Genomic DNA, 17,915 nt, shown 5'->3' with positions numbered 1-17,915 from the left:
ATTAGAGCAGGTCCTTCAGAGAAGCTTGATCGCTTGAAGGAGATTCGTAGAACAATGGGGAAGAAAGCACGTCAGAAGAAGAAGACAGCTCAAAGGAACAATGACAACCTGCCGTTGAGTGGAAGCAAGAATTCAGATCCTGAATCACCTCAGAATGAAGATGGACAAACAAATGAAGCATCAGATCAAACCATAGATCAGCAAGATCTACCTAGCAAAAAGGAGAATGCCCTCAAGGAAGAAATCATCAGATTAGAAGATCTATTGGAATATGCCTCCAGGATTCGACAAATGCTGCTAGCACTGAATAAAGAGCAAGAAAATGAGATCCTCAAACTAAGGCATCAGCTGGATGAAGGAAGGAAAGCTGAAGAGACCTTGAAGAAGCAATGTCTGGAAAAAGAAGAACAACATCAAGTTGAGGTAAATATCTTGAAAAGTAAATTAGAAGAAAAAGATAAACTATTACGATTTCAAGATAGTACTAAGATCTTGGATGATATTCTTAGTAGTCAAAGGTCCCCTGCTATCAAAACTGGTCTTGGTTTTCATGAGTCTATTGAAGGTGAATCTGGTTCACAAAGTAAGACAAGAATCTCTAATGCAAAATCTGAAAGGCTCTACAAGGAGATAAAAAGACAACCCCATCAACAATCAAGGAAAGAGACTCCTCAAAGAAAATCTTTTACTCCTCCCATGGATAATGTTGAATGTTATGTATGTCATAATCTTGGACATGTTGCAGCCATATGTAGAAGAAGAAGGTTTCAAGACCATCATGCAGAAAGATCATCACATTCAAGGTACTTTAGTGGATATTGCTTTTCTTGCAATATGTTTGGCCACAAAGCTGCTGATTGCTATAGGAGGAATATGAAACATGTAAGATGCTATGCATATAACAAGTTTGGACATAGAGCAAAGGATTGCAGGAACAAAGCTCATGATAAGAAGAAATCATCAACATGCCTGAAGATATGGAAGAAGAAGGAAGTTCAGTCAGAAAGATGTGGCACAGCACAGGGTACTCAGCACAGCACAGACATAACAGACTCAGGGGGAGCTGAAGGTATAGAACTTCAGTGTTCTAATTCTCATACGCAAGTTTAATGAAGGTAAGTCGCGTATACACATGAGTTTCACACTGCAAAATCGCATATATCTCAGTCTGAAGAAATGCAGTGGGGATAGGCTCAGAAAAGGGGTCTGATATGATTCAGTCCAATATCTGCTCTCTTGATTAACGGTTACAGTCTGCTGAGGATGTTTGGAAATGTTTTGATACTTGTAAGATGTTAGAAGTGTTTAATCCTAACTCGATGATGATGAGATCTTGATGCTTATTACTGATGTATGCATGATCAGATCTAACTACAGATGGCACAGGCTCAGGGGGAGCATATACTTCAAATAATGCATTGTTGGCATTATGGTTAGAAGTTGTTGATAAAGTCTATGAAGCTAAATGATACATCTTGTTGTTTGATCAAAGGAATGGTATTGCAGGCTGATGGTACAGATCATATATGATGAATGATAGTCATGGTCTTGAATGAATTGCTGGTCTTAGAACTTGCATCTACTCAGGGGGAGCATGGATGGATTGATACAACTTGGAGCCCATTCAGAAACTTCAGCATGTATCTCTTTTGTGATATCTCTTTTATGGTGTCAAGGTCATGTAACGGCCTATGTTGGTTTCCCCACTATGCCTGGGATGAATGATGTAATTGGTTGTTATATGTAAATTTCTGATGTATCCCCACTTGGTTGGGAGTATGGATGTATGTATTGAGTCTTTTTGTGATAGGAAGGTCCTTTATGATGTATAAGTCTTGGTTCTTTTTGAAGAACATCCTTTTGCAGATCTTGCCTACAGTCAGGGGGAGCATGTTCAACACAACAGAGCAGAGATATTCAACATGTACTCAGGGGGAGTATGGACAGCAGAAGGTATACCAAAGAAGAGAATATCTTGGTCCGCCCTTTGCCCTTGATGTCAAAGGGGGAGAGTGACTTGGTGTGGTGGTTGCCATCAAGTCCAAAGGGGGAGATTGTTGGCATTATGATACAAGTGTTGTCCTTGATGGCAACTCACTCAGAGACAGGTACAAGTGATGGCAACTTGATCAGAGGACAGATCTCAGTACAGTAGGACAAGAAAGAGATATACGCAGGTTCATTAAGGAAAACCAGCGTGTACACGCAGGTTGGCTTCAGGAAAAGCGCGTACATGTGAAAAGTACCTTTGGTCCGTGGCAGTTAGTCCTTGGAAGTTGTGCCTATGGTTTTGGACCATGGTGTCTCGACGGGCGTGCCGATACCTACTTTTGAGGTTGATGGTATTGTGTTACTATGGTTTTGGTCCGTGGTATTGTGAAGGGCCTAAAGCTATATAAGGAGAAAGATCATTAGGCCAAAGTAGGAGTGTATGTGAGTGATGCAGATCTGAGGAAGTGTGAGATCCAAATGCTGGTTATGGGTTGGTGATCTGAACCAAGGTTTCACTCATGCGGAGGATGATGAATGATGGAACGAGATCTCAAGGCTTGGAATGATTATCTTCTTATGGTTTGACTGTGGATAGACTAGATCTATTGGCGCAGGTTTATTGTTATGATCTGGGTAAGTTTTGATGTCTGATATAGCTGCAGAGTTTTAAGTCTGAATTTGCAGATATGTACGCGGGTTGGCTTTGGTAAAAGAGCGTATACACGCAGGTTGGTTTCGTCGAAGTAGCGTATACAATGTGAAGTATGAAGATGGAGTTGGATCTGGTTGTTGTTATGTTCTTGATAGGGTTTCAGTGATTCAGTATTGGGTGATTCAGAGATTGATGATGCAGGTTGTTCTACAATGGTGATAGTTTCATGGATCCAGTATGAAAATGTATGAAACGTGGTCCCGGGAAGATCGTAGGCCGGCACCTACGTACTGGTAAACATATCAGCCAGTACAAGATCCAGGGGGTTGTAGCTCCCTTCCAGGAGCAGCTGGAAAACGAGTAAAGGTTGGAGCATTCTGTAGGTAGGCACCTACGTACTAGTAAATGGATCGGCTAGTACAAGAGCTATGAGGGTTGTAGCCCTCTGCAGGTTGTAGCCTGCGTGTTGGTAAAGGACTGCACCAGTACATTGTAAAAGAAGTTTCTTATTAAAGGAAGATAGAAACAAATTGCAGCAGGTGGTTTTCACCCACATTGGGTTTCCACCTTATATCATGGTGTTCATGTGTGTGCCTTATGTGTGATGATCTGTTCTGTTATACTGCACCTGTTTACTGTTAACATGGTTAATAATGTTCTGATGCATTTACTGAAGATAAGCTAACTGAATCATAAGATCTCTGAATATACGCTAGTTGCTTTAGACACAGTCACGTGTACACGCGGGTTCACTTAACTGAAGTCGCGTATATGTTTCTGAGTATGAAATTGAAAAGTTTTATCTGATCTGATAATACTGATTCACCCCCCCTCTCAGTATTATTTCCAACAAGATGGACCCCAGGAATCCATTCCTTAGGTTCTCTTTTGGATAACGAATTCTTAGTTGCTTTGAGGAAAGCCTTTTGTCCCAAATGCCTGCTATAACCGTTTTCAACAAAGACATTAAGGAGATGGGACTTCTCCTCCTTGAAGCTCCTTTCATCAGAGATCCTCAAGGCACGAGTCGCCAAGGTGTTGAGAACCCCCAACTTCTGGGCAGGGAAATGGTGGGAACTAGCATGAAGATACTGCTCCGTATGAGTTTTCTTGCGAAACACTCGGTGGGAGAGGGAACCATCCTTATTCTTAGAGATAAGAATATTAAGGAACGAGAGGCAACCATTGACTTCTTGTTCCTTAGTGAACTTGATGGCCGCGAATTGATTATTGAGATGATCGAAGAAGAGATCTAACTCATCTTGGCCATGAGACCAGATGATATTAGTATCATCCTCATATACACTAATGTCATCTGGTCTCACGGCCAAGATGAGTTAGATCTCTTCTTTGATCATCTCAATAATCAATCCTCGGCCATCAAGTTCACTAAGGAACAAGAAGTTGATGGTTGCCTCCCGTTCCTTGATATTCTTATCTCTAAGAATAAGGATGGTTCCCTCTCCCACCGAGTGTTTCGCAAGAAAACTCATACGGAGTAGTATCTTCATGCTAGTTCCCACCATTTCCCTGCCCAGAAGTTGGGGGTTCTCAACACCCTAGCGACTCGTGCCTTGAGGATCTCTGATGAAAGGAGCTTTGAGGAGGAGAAGTCCCATCTCCTTAATGTCTTTGTTGAAAATGGTTATAACAGACATTTGGGACAAAAGGCTTTCCTCAAAGCAACTAAGAATTCGTTATCCAGAAGAGAACCTAAGGAACGGATTCCTGGGGTCCATCTTCCGTATGTTCAAGGGACCACATATAGGATTGCGAGGATTCTTAAGAAGCACAATGTCCCCGCAACCTTTAGACTTATTAACACCATTCGTAAGTCCCTCAGATATGTGAAGGATCCTATCGACCCCAAGGACATGAAAGGTGTTTATATTATTCCTTGTTCATGTGGGACCCCCTATATCGGTGAGACTGGTCGCTCCATTAACCAAAGGATTAGTGAGCACACAACGGAACCTCAAGCATATGAGAACCAAGTCTTCCGCTTTAGCAGAGCATGTGGAAAAAACCAATCACCATGTTTGCATCGAAGAATCTAGTGTGATTGCTAGAGTGTCGCAATTCCATCACCGAAATTTAGGGAAGCCCTTGAGATTGAAAAAAGGCCAAACAATCTCAATAGAGAGGATGGCTGGAAGATTAGTAGTTGCTGGGTCCCAACCCTCTCCTCCTAATCGTTTTCTCCCCTTTTTTTTTATATTCAAGCTCTTTGATTCTTAAATTAAAATTAAATTTTTTATCTATTTATTTATTTATTTTTTTAAAGCTCTTTGATTCTTTAATTAAAATTAATATTTTTATTTATTTATTTATTGTATTTTTATTTTATTTATTTATTTAATTTTTTTAATGTAAAACTATTAAGTAATATTGTAATTCTCTAATATTTTTATCAGGATACTCTTTGTTTTTTTTCCAAAGGAAAAAACGAAACTTTTTATTAAGTTTATAAAAAGTTTACATTGCATATGCCGAAGCATCACTGTTCATTCTGAGTTCTATCAAGTCTGGATTACAAAATATTTTTGCCTTATGCCTGAAAACTGTTCCCTTTAGGAGCTGCAGCTATCCCTGATTTGAGATGTCCTGTGTTTCTTTTGTGCCCAAAAAACATGCACAGAAGATTATGAAGCGGTCATGCAGTAAAAAAACTAACAAACCGGGTCTCCTCATGATTGAGGAAAATAAACCGTTACTGAAAAGTATAAGAAAAGCCGCATTGTCGTTACTGTTTGTTTTGAGATTTTATATATACACAAAATTTTGTTGATAATCCGAGAAGCAAAAAATCCCTGTCAGATATATCAAAACGGTTGAATGTAAGGAGGCTGGTCTGTTCTTCTTATTTGGCCTTGTTCGTCTTCTTCTATTTGCGAGCTGCCCAGATCCTGTTGAAGACCATCTTTAGATAGCTTATCCGCCAAGTCATTTCTTTCCCTGTAGATGTGACATATAGAAAAGCTATTAAACATTGTTTTCAGTCTTTGAACCTCTCCCAGAATTTGTTTTAAAAATTGATTGTTGCATGTACTTTGACCGTTTACCCATCTGATCACATTTTGGGAATCCCCAAAGATTTGAATAGTGAGGGTGTGCCTTTGGATGAGCCAGCATAAGAGAAGCTTGAGGGCAAGTAATTCTGCATAGTTATTGGAGCTAGTTCCTAGCCCCACGGAAGCTTTTAGGGAGTGAGATGGGGTTTCATGGATGACGAGACCTGCTCGTGCTTTGTTGTTTTGGGATGCACCATCGAAGAAAGCCCAAGGGATTCCTTCTGAGATCTGAATTTCAGGAACAATTCTTTGGGAGGAGGATTCCTTTGGTTCTGGAATGCTAGAAAAGATGGCAGCGCCCTGAGTTGCTATGATTGCTACCGGGGTCTCTTTGTCCTGAAAGATACTCTTGTTTCTAGCAATCCATATCCCCCAGCTGATGATTAGGGGTAGATTGCGAAGGTTCCCATCCGGATGCTCATTCCACCACTTCTGCCAGGCTTCTTGGATATTGTTGCCTTCCCAGACGAGCTGTTTGTTCAAGAGTGTTCCGGTCTCACCCCATATCTTTAGGGATTCTGGGCATTTAAGAAAAAGGTGGTTTATGGATTCTACTTCTGCTTTGCATAAGGTGCATCTCCTAGGCCCGTGCATGAATCTGGTCTGCAATATATCCCAGGTTGGGATTTTGCTCCTTAAAATACACCAGAAAAATTTTTTAGATTTTGGAGGGCTCTTAAGTTTCCAGAGCTGTTTTGACCACCACTCCGGATCTCCCCAACCTTTCCTTGTCCTAAGAAAAGAATACACATTCTTAGGGGCATATGACCCGGAGTCTGCATGCGCCCAGATTAGCTCATCTTGCCTGTCGGACAGCCTTACATTGGACCTGAAGAGTTCCTGAGTGAAAGTATTCCAATCATTCCACCATCTCTGTTCCAGATCCAACTCTTCTCCATTCTTCCAGGCTTGCCCCCAAATGGATGAGAAGCCTGGTTTCTCCACTTGGCTGAGGAAGCGGAGGCCTTTCCTTTCCAACTGCTGAATCAGGTCAGGGGGAAGGGCATAGTTGCCATTGCAGCCAACCCATGGATCCTTCCCAATCTTCACCCTTTCACCATTCCCGATCTTCCAAGCTAATCCTTGCTCAATCACCTTAAAAGATTCCAAGGTGGCTTTCCAGATAGCGGAAACATTCTTTTGAGTCTTGATTGGGTTCCTGATCCACTCTTCCAGGGGGGTTGGATCAATATATTTTCTTTTTACCGTTCTTGTCCAAAGGTTTTCCATCTTTATGAGACGCCAACCTGATTTGGCAGCCAAAGAAAGTCTGAAGTCTGGGAGGCTTTTGATCCCCCAACCACCCCATTCCTTTGGTCTCGCCACTTTCTCCCATGCAACCCAAGGGAGAACCGAGTTTTCTTTGTTCCCGGCCCACAGGAATCTGCTACAAATTCTCCTAATTTTCTCCAGGACTCCTTTTGGGACCCAAGTTAGCGCTGCCCAGTAGACTGGGATGGCAAGAAGCACGGATTTTATTAGGGTCAGTCGCCCTGCTCTGGAGAGCCATTTGAAACTCCAGTGACTAATTCTTGCTTCAATCTTTGCAATTAGCCAAGACCAATCCTCCTTCCTATAATCATTTGGCTTCAGCCAGAACCCCAGGTACTTGAAAGGGGAGCCCATGCTGCACATTTCATATGGAAAATATGAACTGAACTGTTCCTTATCAAGTCTGTTTAGACCCTCTTCGATGATTTGAGATTTCCTGGGATTGATCTGCATTCCGGTAGCTTTTAGAAAAAGCTCAAAGATAATTTTTAACTCCTTGAGTTCATTAAGGGAGCCATTAGTAAAAATCAGAATATCATCTACAAAAAGTAGATGAGTTATGAACAGGTTTACTGCTGCCTCAATACCATTTATCTTACCTTCCCTTTTGCTTTTATGAATCAGCTGATTGAGACCTTTAGCCACTAGGAGGAATAGTAAAGGGGACAGTGGGCAGCCTTGCCTCAGCCCTCTCTGTCCTTTGAAAAAAGAGGTAGCAGCTCCATTGATGAGGATAGCATAGCTGACATCTGTTATACACCCCATGATCCATCTGATGAAATCCACTTTGAAGCCGAGGTGTGTTAATAGCATACGAATGTATGTCCAGTTTATCCTATCATATGCTTTTGAGAGGTCAATTTTAATCACCCCTCCCTTCTTGTTTTTCAACTTTACACTGTGAAGGACCTCTTGTGCCACACCTATTGCCTCATGGATTTGTCTTCCGTTCAAGAACCCGAATTGTTCAGGAGATATATGCCTTGATAAAATTGGTTTGATCCTGAGGGCTATAACTTTTGCGATTATCTTGTAGATGCTGTTACATAAGGAGATAGGTCTGAAATCCTCAAAAGATTCCGGAGCTTCCTTTTTAGGAATGAGGGCGATGAAGGTTGCATTGAAAGGACTGTAGACTTCTCCCTTCAATCTTGACTCCTCCACCACTTCTGTGATTTCTGCACCTATCTGCTCAAAAAAGTGTAGAAATAGCTCTATTGACCAACCATCCGGGCCAGGACTTTTCTCTTTTGCCATAGACTTTATTACACTTTCCACCTCCTCCTTGGTGACAGGGTCCATTAAATGGTCCGCTTCTTCCTCCTCCACATATCTATGGAAACACTGAGCTGTTTGGATGACTTCTGCTATGGTGATCTCACCGGGGTCTTTGAAAAGAGATTGGAAATGATTCACCCCAAGGGATGAGAGAGCCTCGAAAGTCTTAGCTTCCCTTCCATCTTCGGATTTTAGACTCCATATAGTATTGGCGCTCTTCCTCCCTTTGGCATAATTATGAAAGAAGCTAGTGTTTTCATCCCCTGCTTTGAGCCATATATCTCTGCTCTTGAGTCTCCATTCTTCCTCCTTTGCCAGCAAGATTTGATTCTTGAGCTTCTCCAAGCCTACAATTTTCTCCTTAGATTCTTGAGTTGCATAGCTGTCCGCCTCTATGCTTTCAAGCCTTTGGAGTTCCTCATTTATCCTGTTTAGATCTTTATTCTATTTCAGATTCCTGTCCTTTTCCCATTAGATTGTTGCCTTTTTCAATCTTTTGAGGTTTTCCATAAATAAGAAACCTTTATTCTCCTGGGATCCTCTGGCGAGGTGAATCCAAATTTCATTAAACATCTTGTTGTAGGATTCCTCTTGGAGCCAGGAGACATTAAATTTGAAAGGAGCAGGAGGTTTTGTGGGACCTTTGGAGAGCTCAATATAGATCGGAAAATGATCCGAGGGCCCCCCTTCTTCTACCCATTGCCTGAATAACGGAATTGCAGCAGCGCGGTCCTCATTGATTAAGAATCGGTCTAGTTGTTTTGCCACCCTTGCTTCTCCAATTCTTTTATTCCGCCAAGTAGGTTTCAACTTGATGAGATTTGCTTCTATTAGGTTGTTTGAGGCTAAGAGGTTCCTGAAGAAATCAGATTGTGGATCCTCTCTTGCATTTGGGCCCCAGGTCTCTGCTTTTCCTAAAGAGAAATTCAGGTCTCCTCCCATCACCAAGAATTTGTTCTTCACAAGCGAGCTCTCCATCAATCCATTCCAGAAAGGAATCCTTCCTTGGCATGGACCATATATATTAATTATGGTAAAAGGGAAATCAAAATCCGAAGATTGACACTCAATCCCCATCACCTGTTTCATTCCCCATTGATTCTGGATTTTGATTCTGCCTTCCCTGATCCCCACTGCCAAGCCACCAGAGTGACCATCAGCATCCAGAGCTGTGAATTCCCATCCTGGGAGGAGGCCTTTGAGCATTGGTACTATGTCCTCCCCTTTTCCCAGGGTCTCCTGGAGAAGAATTACATCTGCCTTGGAGTTCAATACTAACTCCCTCAGGGCCAGTTTTTTGGGTTTACTGGCTAAACCCCTACAGTTCCAAGAGGAAATGATCATTTTAACACTGAGCCAGGGCTTTGCACTGCTCTAAGTGCCCCTGTGATGGAAAGCTGCTTCTCGTCTGCCACATCATAAATAGCCTGAGCTTTGGCCGCAGAGAGTTTAGACTTCCTACCCCTTTTTTTCCCGGGCTAGGACTGAGAAGGGGATGGGTCAATGCCCCCCACCGAAGGATAGGAACCAGGTTTTGTGACCAGAGAGCGAAGGTTATAAGGGCAATGGGGAAGCTGGGCCTGGGGGGAGGGATCATGGCAACACCCATCACTATTCAAATCCAGAGAAGGAATAGCGGCCGATAAATTTTCAATACAGGTTTCAATACAATTTTCCAAATTGCCATCAATCGGGTTTACATTTTTAACAGTAAATTCAGGGAGGAGAGGATTATTGGGCGGATCCGCATCTATATGATTATCCAAACATTCTCCTTTATTTTCAATAAGAGAAGAGGGGGAAGGATTCAAAGGCATACCCTTTTGATCCTCGACAGTGCTTGGAGTTGTGCTTGGAGGCTCCTCGACCGCGGGCTTCACAGCGTCCTCTGGTAGCGCTCCATCTTTTGACAAGTCCTTCGAAGGTTCCAGAATGTCAGCTTCCAGAGCGTGACTCCCCTGTTGCAGATCTATGTCCATTAATTCCTCCTCCTGAGATACAAAGGCCTCTTTGTTGTTTTGATGCTGAGAACGCTGATAAATCAGGATACTCTTTGACTATGAATATGAAACTTATTTATCTATTTATATGTCCTTTTAGCTTATATTTTAAAATATAATTAACTATTTATAGAATATTCTATTTTTAACTTAAACAACTAACTAATATTTATATAACCTCGTTGATTTATAATTAATTTATTTTAAGATTTAAATCTCCCTTTAACTAATATTTTATTTAAAATATAATTAACTTATATTTATTTAAAATATAGTTAACTATTATCTATTTTTAATTACTCAATTATTTTATGATTATAGTATATTAACTCACTTATTTTAATATATATTTATAAAATTGTCAATTTATGTTTATTTTAATAAGAAAATTAATAACCTTAACTGATTTGAACTAAAAAATAAAAAATAAAAATAAATAAATAAATAAATAAATAAATAAATTTTGGTCTAACTAGTCGTTTCCCGGTCAAATCGAGCTGTCATGATTCTAGCCATTACCTGGATATTCTGCCCGATCTATTTATAATGCATAGCAAGATCTGCTCATTCAACTTGTCCTGATGATGAACCACAATGGTTGGTTCAAAACGTGTTGACAAAATTATCTCTATGTGATTTTCGCCGAAGATTCTTCTCAAAATTGATATGGATCATAGAAGCCTAAATTCAATTCTTTGAGTTATTTGAGAATCACATCCCAACATATATCACTAGCATTTGTTTCAACAATTTCATACATGTTTTCATCTGAAACATGTAAGATGGGAAGCATTCTTACCTTTTCTTTAATCTTTCTAACATCACTTGTATGTGCTATGGTCCAAGGTTATGGATTCTTCTATAATCTCTGGTTTAATATTTTTCTGTCTGGTGCACAGTCCTTATAGAAGTTACATACGTAGTTCATATAACCCAGGAATCTTTGTAACTGAGTCTTTTCTTTTATTTCATATGGGAATTTGTCTATAAATGCAATTGCACGTTGTTGGAGATAAATTTGGCTGCTTTCTATGATGTGCCCGAGGAATTTGACCTTGGTTTGAAAAATCTCCATCTTTTTCTTGCTTAAGACTAAATCACTGTTCTTGACTACTTGCTTGAATTTATATACATGCTTAAAATGTTCATCTATTGACTTGGAAAATATTAAAACATCATCAATATATACAATTAATAAATCAAAATATGTCCTGAACACTTGATCCATGACTTTTTGGAATTTAGAAGGAGCATGCTTAAGTAAAAAAGGCATAACATTCCATTCATAATGTCCGGAGGGGACACTTAATGCTGTTTTGAACTGATCTTCTTCCTTGATTGATACTTGCCAGAAACCTCACTTCATGTCGAATTTTGAAAATATATTTTCTCCTACAATTCTAGATATTATATTCCCTTGTGGGGGATAGGATAAGTTTAAATCAACCAAAACATTATTAAGTAGTCTATAATTTATTACCAATCTAGGTAATCTAATCTATTCAAAAAGATTATTTGCATAGAATCCATAACAGTTCCAAGGATTGTTAGATTCTCTTATTAGTATTTTTTCCAAAGGATCTTGTATTTGTCTTTGGCAGATATTTTTTGACGTGGATTGTCATTGATGTCAATATGGAAATATTCTAGGAGAAGCGGAGCAAGAAGCCATGGGAGAAACTGGAGGAAAGCCAAGACAGTCAAGCCATTGGAGAGAATATCAGAAGTCATAGGAGCTATCGGAGCAGAGCTATCAAAGCAGGGAAGAAGTTCATTAGAAGGAACAAAGAGGAACACGCATCAGGAAGAGAAGCCAGCGGAAGAGCAGTTAATGGAGGAGCATCGCATGTAATATATGCCAAAGAAGAACTATCGAAATCCAAAGGGAAGACTGATCAGAGGAGAAATAGAAGCATAGAGGAAGATTCATTTGAAACCACGATAAGCAAAGAGCGGAGAGTCGTTACTCTATGTAACCACGTTCAACAGTTAACCAGCGGGTTTGTAATAGTGGCAGTGGTTATCAGGCAGATGCTAGGCGGTAAGTGGTATTTAGAGGAGAGCGCCCGATTCCAGTAACTGAGCGACACATAGCACTCTGGTGGAGAGAGAAAACCACTTTTTCGGGTGGTTATTTCTCTTGAAATTGGCTCACCCGAAATTCATGTAGGCCGTTGGATGTAGCGTGGGTTGATCGACGATGAAGGATCAACAGACAATTTTTGGTTGATTGGGTTAAGTCAGGACAGTTAGATCTAGAGAGAATATCAATGGTGGAGGATCGCTAAGGAATACCGCAAGAGTGTAAAGCCATGTCATGATAAAATGTTTGATTGCGATATATATATATATATATATATATATATGGACCCACGGGACCATTACAATATGATGTAATATAATATCACGTCCGTCGCAATATCGCAAGCCTCTTTAAAAGCCTTGCCACATTAAAATGCCGATTGCGATATAATTGCGGACCCGACTACACCATTATAGCATGGCTTAATCAAATGTTGCATCCGCGGTAATCGCAATGTACAAAAGAATGTTAAACCGGTGATTACGATAAGGGTGTGGACCCGACAAACTTATTAATAACTGTTTAATACCATATCGCATCCTCTCGATTGGCAGTTGGGAATCGGCTATGTTATGTGCGAACCTTCAGAGGTTGCGATTGCGATAAAAGAATGACATGGCATGTGAGACCTCTATATGGGTATAGCCTATTCTATATGATTTCCGTGAATATGGAAGGCTCTTCACTATGTTTTTAATATTCAAGTCGGCAAGCCTTCTTCCACTAAACACATCTTTCCATTGGTGAAACTCATATAAATCTACGATAAGACGTATAATTTTGAATGATCTATTATGGGCATCAATCACAGAACATAATGGTAGTTCATAACTCGTGATTATGAAAAGAAGATGAAAGGATAAGCAAGCGTAGATTAGGAAGTTGAAGCTCAAGCGATCGGAGGAGGGAAGCCAGAAGGTCGAGCGAGCATTGAGCAAGCCGAAGCTCAAGCGAGTAAGGAGGAAGCCAAAAGGTCAGGCGTATCAGGCTTTTATAACAGTGAACAAGGAAGGTTCAAAGTGTTGCTGGAAAACTGGAAGAAAAATAAAGGAAGCCAAAGTTCAGGAAAAAGTGGAAGGAATAGGAGGACAAAAGTAAGTCATAGGTCCAGCAGGGTTGGGAGCAGAGAATTACAACCAAATATATCTAGACAGTTACAACAGAGGGTTGGAGCCCTTGAGGTTGGTGCCTCAGAACTGAAAGGATTGGTGTCCTGGGAGTTGGTGCTCCTAAATTCAAGGTTGGTGCCTTGACAAGATAGAGTTGGTGCTCTGGAGGTTGGAGCCTCACAAAGAGTCCAAGTTGGTGCTTGGAAACTGATTGAAACCATATGTGTATATATATATATATATATATATATATATATATATATATATATATATATATCTATATATATCATATGTACTTGATTCATTGGAAAGATCACATTAATAAAAGCATCTATTCCTGTTATCTATTTCTGTGTTCCAAATATAAATGTTTTTAACTGATAAAAATAATAATTGAAAATAAATACTGATTCACCCCCCCCTCAGTATTTCCAACAATTGGTATCAGAGCGGGCTTCTTCATATCAGCCTAATAGCTTGAAGAAGGATTCTTAGTCATGATGAGAAATCAAGAAGTGTCAGGAAGACCTCCTCTATTTGATGGCACAAATTTTGGTTTCTTGAAAAAGAGAATGTCCTACTACTTAATGTCCCTTGGACCTAAAGTTTGGCATTTGGTCTTAAATGAATACATAGCTCCTTCCACTCTTCCAACAGACCAAGACGAGAGGAAAGTCTACGTTGCAAATGCAAAAACCTTAAACTCCATCACTAGTGGAATCACTAATTCCGAATTTACAAAAGTCATGAATTGTAACTCTGCCAAAGAATTATGGGATAAGCTAATTTGCTTATACGATGGGGACTCCAAAGTCAAGAAGGAAAAGCTTCAAACTCATAGAAGGCAATTTGAAAGTCTTAAAATGGATGATGAAGAAGATATTTCATCATACTTTCTTCGAGTAGCTGAAGTGGTCAACTCTCTTGAAGGATTGGAAGAAAACATTGAAGAAAGCACCATTTTTCAAAAGGTCTTGAGATCTCTCCCAGACAGATTTGACTCCAAAGTAAGTGCCATAGAAGAAATGAAGGATCTAGATACTCTCAAGATGGATGAACTCCATGGAATCCTCATTGCCTATGAGATGAGAAAAGGTTGCCCAAGTTCCAAAGATGCAACATTCAAGGCCTCAAAATCAAAAAAGGGGAAAGAAAGGAATGTCAGTAGTGATGCTTTGATGTTGAATCTGAACTGGCGCAATTTGTACGAAGGCTGAAGAAAGGATCTAAGCTAAAAGGTAAATACCTTCTTATTTGTTTCAAATGTGGAAAAATAGGTCATTATGCTACAAAATGTCCTCATAAGCATGACAATGATGATGAAGAAAATTCTAAAAGGATGGTATACAAAAAGAAAGGGTTCAATAAGAAGAATTTCCCTTCTAAACAAGATGAGTCTGATGAAGATGAATTTGTAGTCATCAAAAAGAAATCAACTAACCAGTTCCCTCATGGCCATGGAGGTAATGAAGAGTCAGATGAAGAAAATGACCATTTTGGAAGCCAAGAAGTATTATTCATGGCATTCAAAAATGATGATGACTCAGGGCTAGAAGGAAATGTAGATGAATTGTTAATAAGTGCCATTGAAGAAAATGAGAAATTACGGAATAAAATCATTTCTCTCAAGGTAGAAAACGAGGAAACAAAAAGAAGGGAAGATCTCTTGAAAAATAAGCTAAAAGAAAAAGAAGAAGCTTGTGAAGAATGTGAAGCCAAAATAGTATCTCTGAGGAAGGAATTGGAGCAAGTTAAAAAGGGTTGGAAAAGCTCTCAAATACTTGACACTATCCTAAATAATCAAAAACCTCAACATGACAAATCTGGAATAGGTTTAAAGGAGAATCATAAAGTACTAAGAATAATGCGAAAAGCTATGCCGACGTACTTTCCAGCAACCCAAAAGAAGAAAGATTATTTCATCAAAGGCTCATCGCAGATCGAAAGAATGAAGAGAGAGTAACTCCAAGGAAGAATGTTGATTCAAACCATGGCTATTACAATAGGTACAAAACTATCTTTTTTGGGCATTGTTTCCATTGTAAAAATTTTGGTCATCAAGCTAGACATTGCATGGCTCGTAAGAATGACACATCAAAACTGAAGGACTAAATAAACAAACCATATGGCCCCAAGGGCAAGGAAAAATCAATACCTACAATTCTTTTGATCCCTTGGCCAAATTTGACCTGATTTGCTCATTATGCAATAATAATGGACACAATGAACAAAATTTCCCATTCAAAAGAGGAAAAGCAAGAAGTGAGAATCCCAACACAGATAAATGTGGCCTAGCTCTATGCGCTCAAAATAATGGAAATCATTGGTTTGTGTATAGTGGGTGCTCCAAACACATGACAGGGGACAAAATGAAGTTTGTCTCATTGAACAAAAGGGAAGGAAATGTATCCTTTGGAAGTGGATTTGCCAAAATTGCTGGAAAAGGAATTGTTACTCTTATTAATGGAAAAGGAAAAGCTCAAAATTCTTTGCTAGTAAACGGGCTCAAACAAAACCTCCTGAGTGTTAACCAAATCTGATCAAGGACATAATGTTGTCTTTACCACCAAAGACTATGAAATAAGGAACTCTTTCTCAGGGGAACTTGTGGCGAAAGGGGTTAGAACACCAGACAACATCTACATTCTAAACAAGATTCAAGAAGATAAATGCTACTTAAGTCAACCAGATGAAAGTTGGTTGTGGTACAAGCGACTTGGACAAACAAGCTTCAATAAATTGATTAATATCAGCAAGATTAAAATAGTATGAGACATTCCAAAGTTATTCAAACCAAATCAAGGAATATGTGGTCCATGTCAACATGGAAAGCAAATCAGAACTAGCCACAAGACCAAAGCATTTGGAGATCATCCATGGTGATTTGTGTGGACCAACTAGAACTCCAACACTCCAAGGAGAAAGGTACTTTGCTTTATTTGTTGATGACTACACTAGAATGATGTAGATATATTTTATAAAATATAAATCCAAAGCATTTGAGTGTTTTAAGAATCTTAAAGCTCTTGTAGAAAATGAAAAGGACTCAACAATTAAGTGCCTTAGAATAGATAGAGGGGGAGAATTCACATCAAAAGAATTTAATGAATTCTGTAAAATACATGGAATTAAAAGAGAAATCTCTGCGGCCAGAACACCCAAGAAAAATGGGGTAGTTGAAAGAAGAAACCGAACAGTTCAAGAAATGGCAAGAACAATGTTAATAGCAGCCAAAATTATGGAGAGAAGCAGTCGGGATAGCTGTCTATACCTTGAATCGAACTCAATTAAGACCAAACAATGAAAAGACTCCTTACGAATTATGGAAAGGAAGACCTGCTTCAGTAAAATACTTGAAGATTTTTGGAAGCAAGTCCTTCATAAAAATCAATGATGGCTCACCAGGAAAATTGATTCACGGGTTGATGAAGAGATCTTTCTTGGATATTCTATAAGAAGAAAGCCTAGAAGTGCTACAATAACCATCTACGGAAAATAGTGGAAAGCATTGATGAAGACCTTCCAGAAAAAGAAATTGAAGAACATGAAGTTGATCCTCTCATTGAAGAAGAAGAACCTTAAAAAGAAGAAAAAGACCAAGAAAAAACCAAGGAAAAAGAACCATCTCAAACCCCTTCAAAGATGAAATTTCTCCAAAAATATCACCCAGAAGAGCAGATTATTGGCAATATGGATGAAGGGATGAAGAAATGTCTCAAATTGAGAAGAATGAGACATGGGAGCTGGTAACTCATCCAAAGGACAAAAACATAATAGGAACCAAGTGGGTGTTTAAAAACAAAATGAATGAATATGTACAAATCATCAGAAACAAGGCAAGGCTTGTTTGTAAAGGCTATTCACAAATTAAAGGAAATGACTTTGAAGAAACATTTTCACCAGTAGCTTGTGTGGAAGCTATCAGGATGTTCTTGGCATTTTCTTGCTCAAAAGGATTCAAAATCTATCAAATGGATGTAAAATCAACATTTCTGAATGGGGAACTTGAGGAAGAAGTCTACATGGAACAACTAGAAGGGTTTACTCTAACAGAAGGAAAAGACCTTGTTTGTAAGTTGAAAAAGGCATTATAGGGGTTGAAACAAGCTCCTAGAGCTTGGTACGCAAGATTGGATCACTATATACATCAACAAGGCTTCAAGAAGGGGGTGGTAGGAAGTAATCTCTACATAAAGACAGATGAGGATAAGTTACTAGTCACACTTGTTTATGTTGATGATCTGATTTTTGTTAGTAATAATGATGAGATGAGCTATGAGTTTTCTCAAAATATGTCAAAAGAGTTCGAGATGTTGATGATAGGAGAGTTATCTTACTTCCTTGGACTAAAAGTATTTCAAACCAAGACAGGCATGTTCATATCTCAAGCCAAATATCTTAAAGACATGCTTAAAAGATATGGAATCGAAGATTGTGCACCCATGAGCACACCTATAA

General features: G+C 39.3%; 1 protein-coding gene across 1 annotated transcript; it reads right to left on the bottom strand.

Moving 5' to 3' along the window:
* Positions 1 to 5,466: 5,466 nt before the first annotated feature.
* LOC149259663 (uncharacterized) lies at positions 5,467 to 10,244 on the bottom strand. The gene is made up of 3 exons (XM_089454851.1): positions 9,871 to 10,244; positions 8,969 to 9,583; positions 5,467 to 8,692 (listed from the first exon to the last, which is right to left on the bottom strand). The coding sequence occupies exons 1-3, from the start codon at positions 10,242 to 10,244 to the stop codon at positions 5,467 to 5,469; spliced, it is 4,215 nt and encodes a 1,404-aa protein (XP_089310977.1).
* Positions 10,245 to 17,915: the final 7,671 nt, after the last annotated feature.

The sequence above is a fragment of the Pinus tabuliformis genome, chromosome 6, assembly GCF_031772625.1.
Source record: "Pinus tabuliformis cultivar Carrire ecotype Pingquan chromosome 6, CPIR1, whole genome shotgun sequence".
Taxonomy (NCBI): domain Eukaryota; kingdom Viridiplantae; phylum Streptophyta; class Pinopsida; order Pinales; family Pinaceae; genus Pinus; species Pinus tabuliformis.
This window is presented reverse-complemented; position numbering and strand designations above follow the sequence as displayed.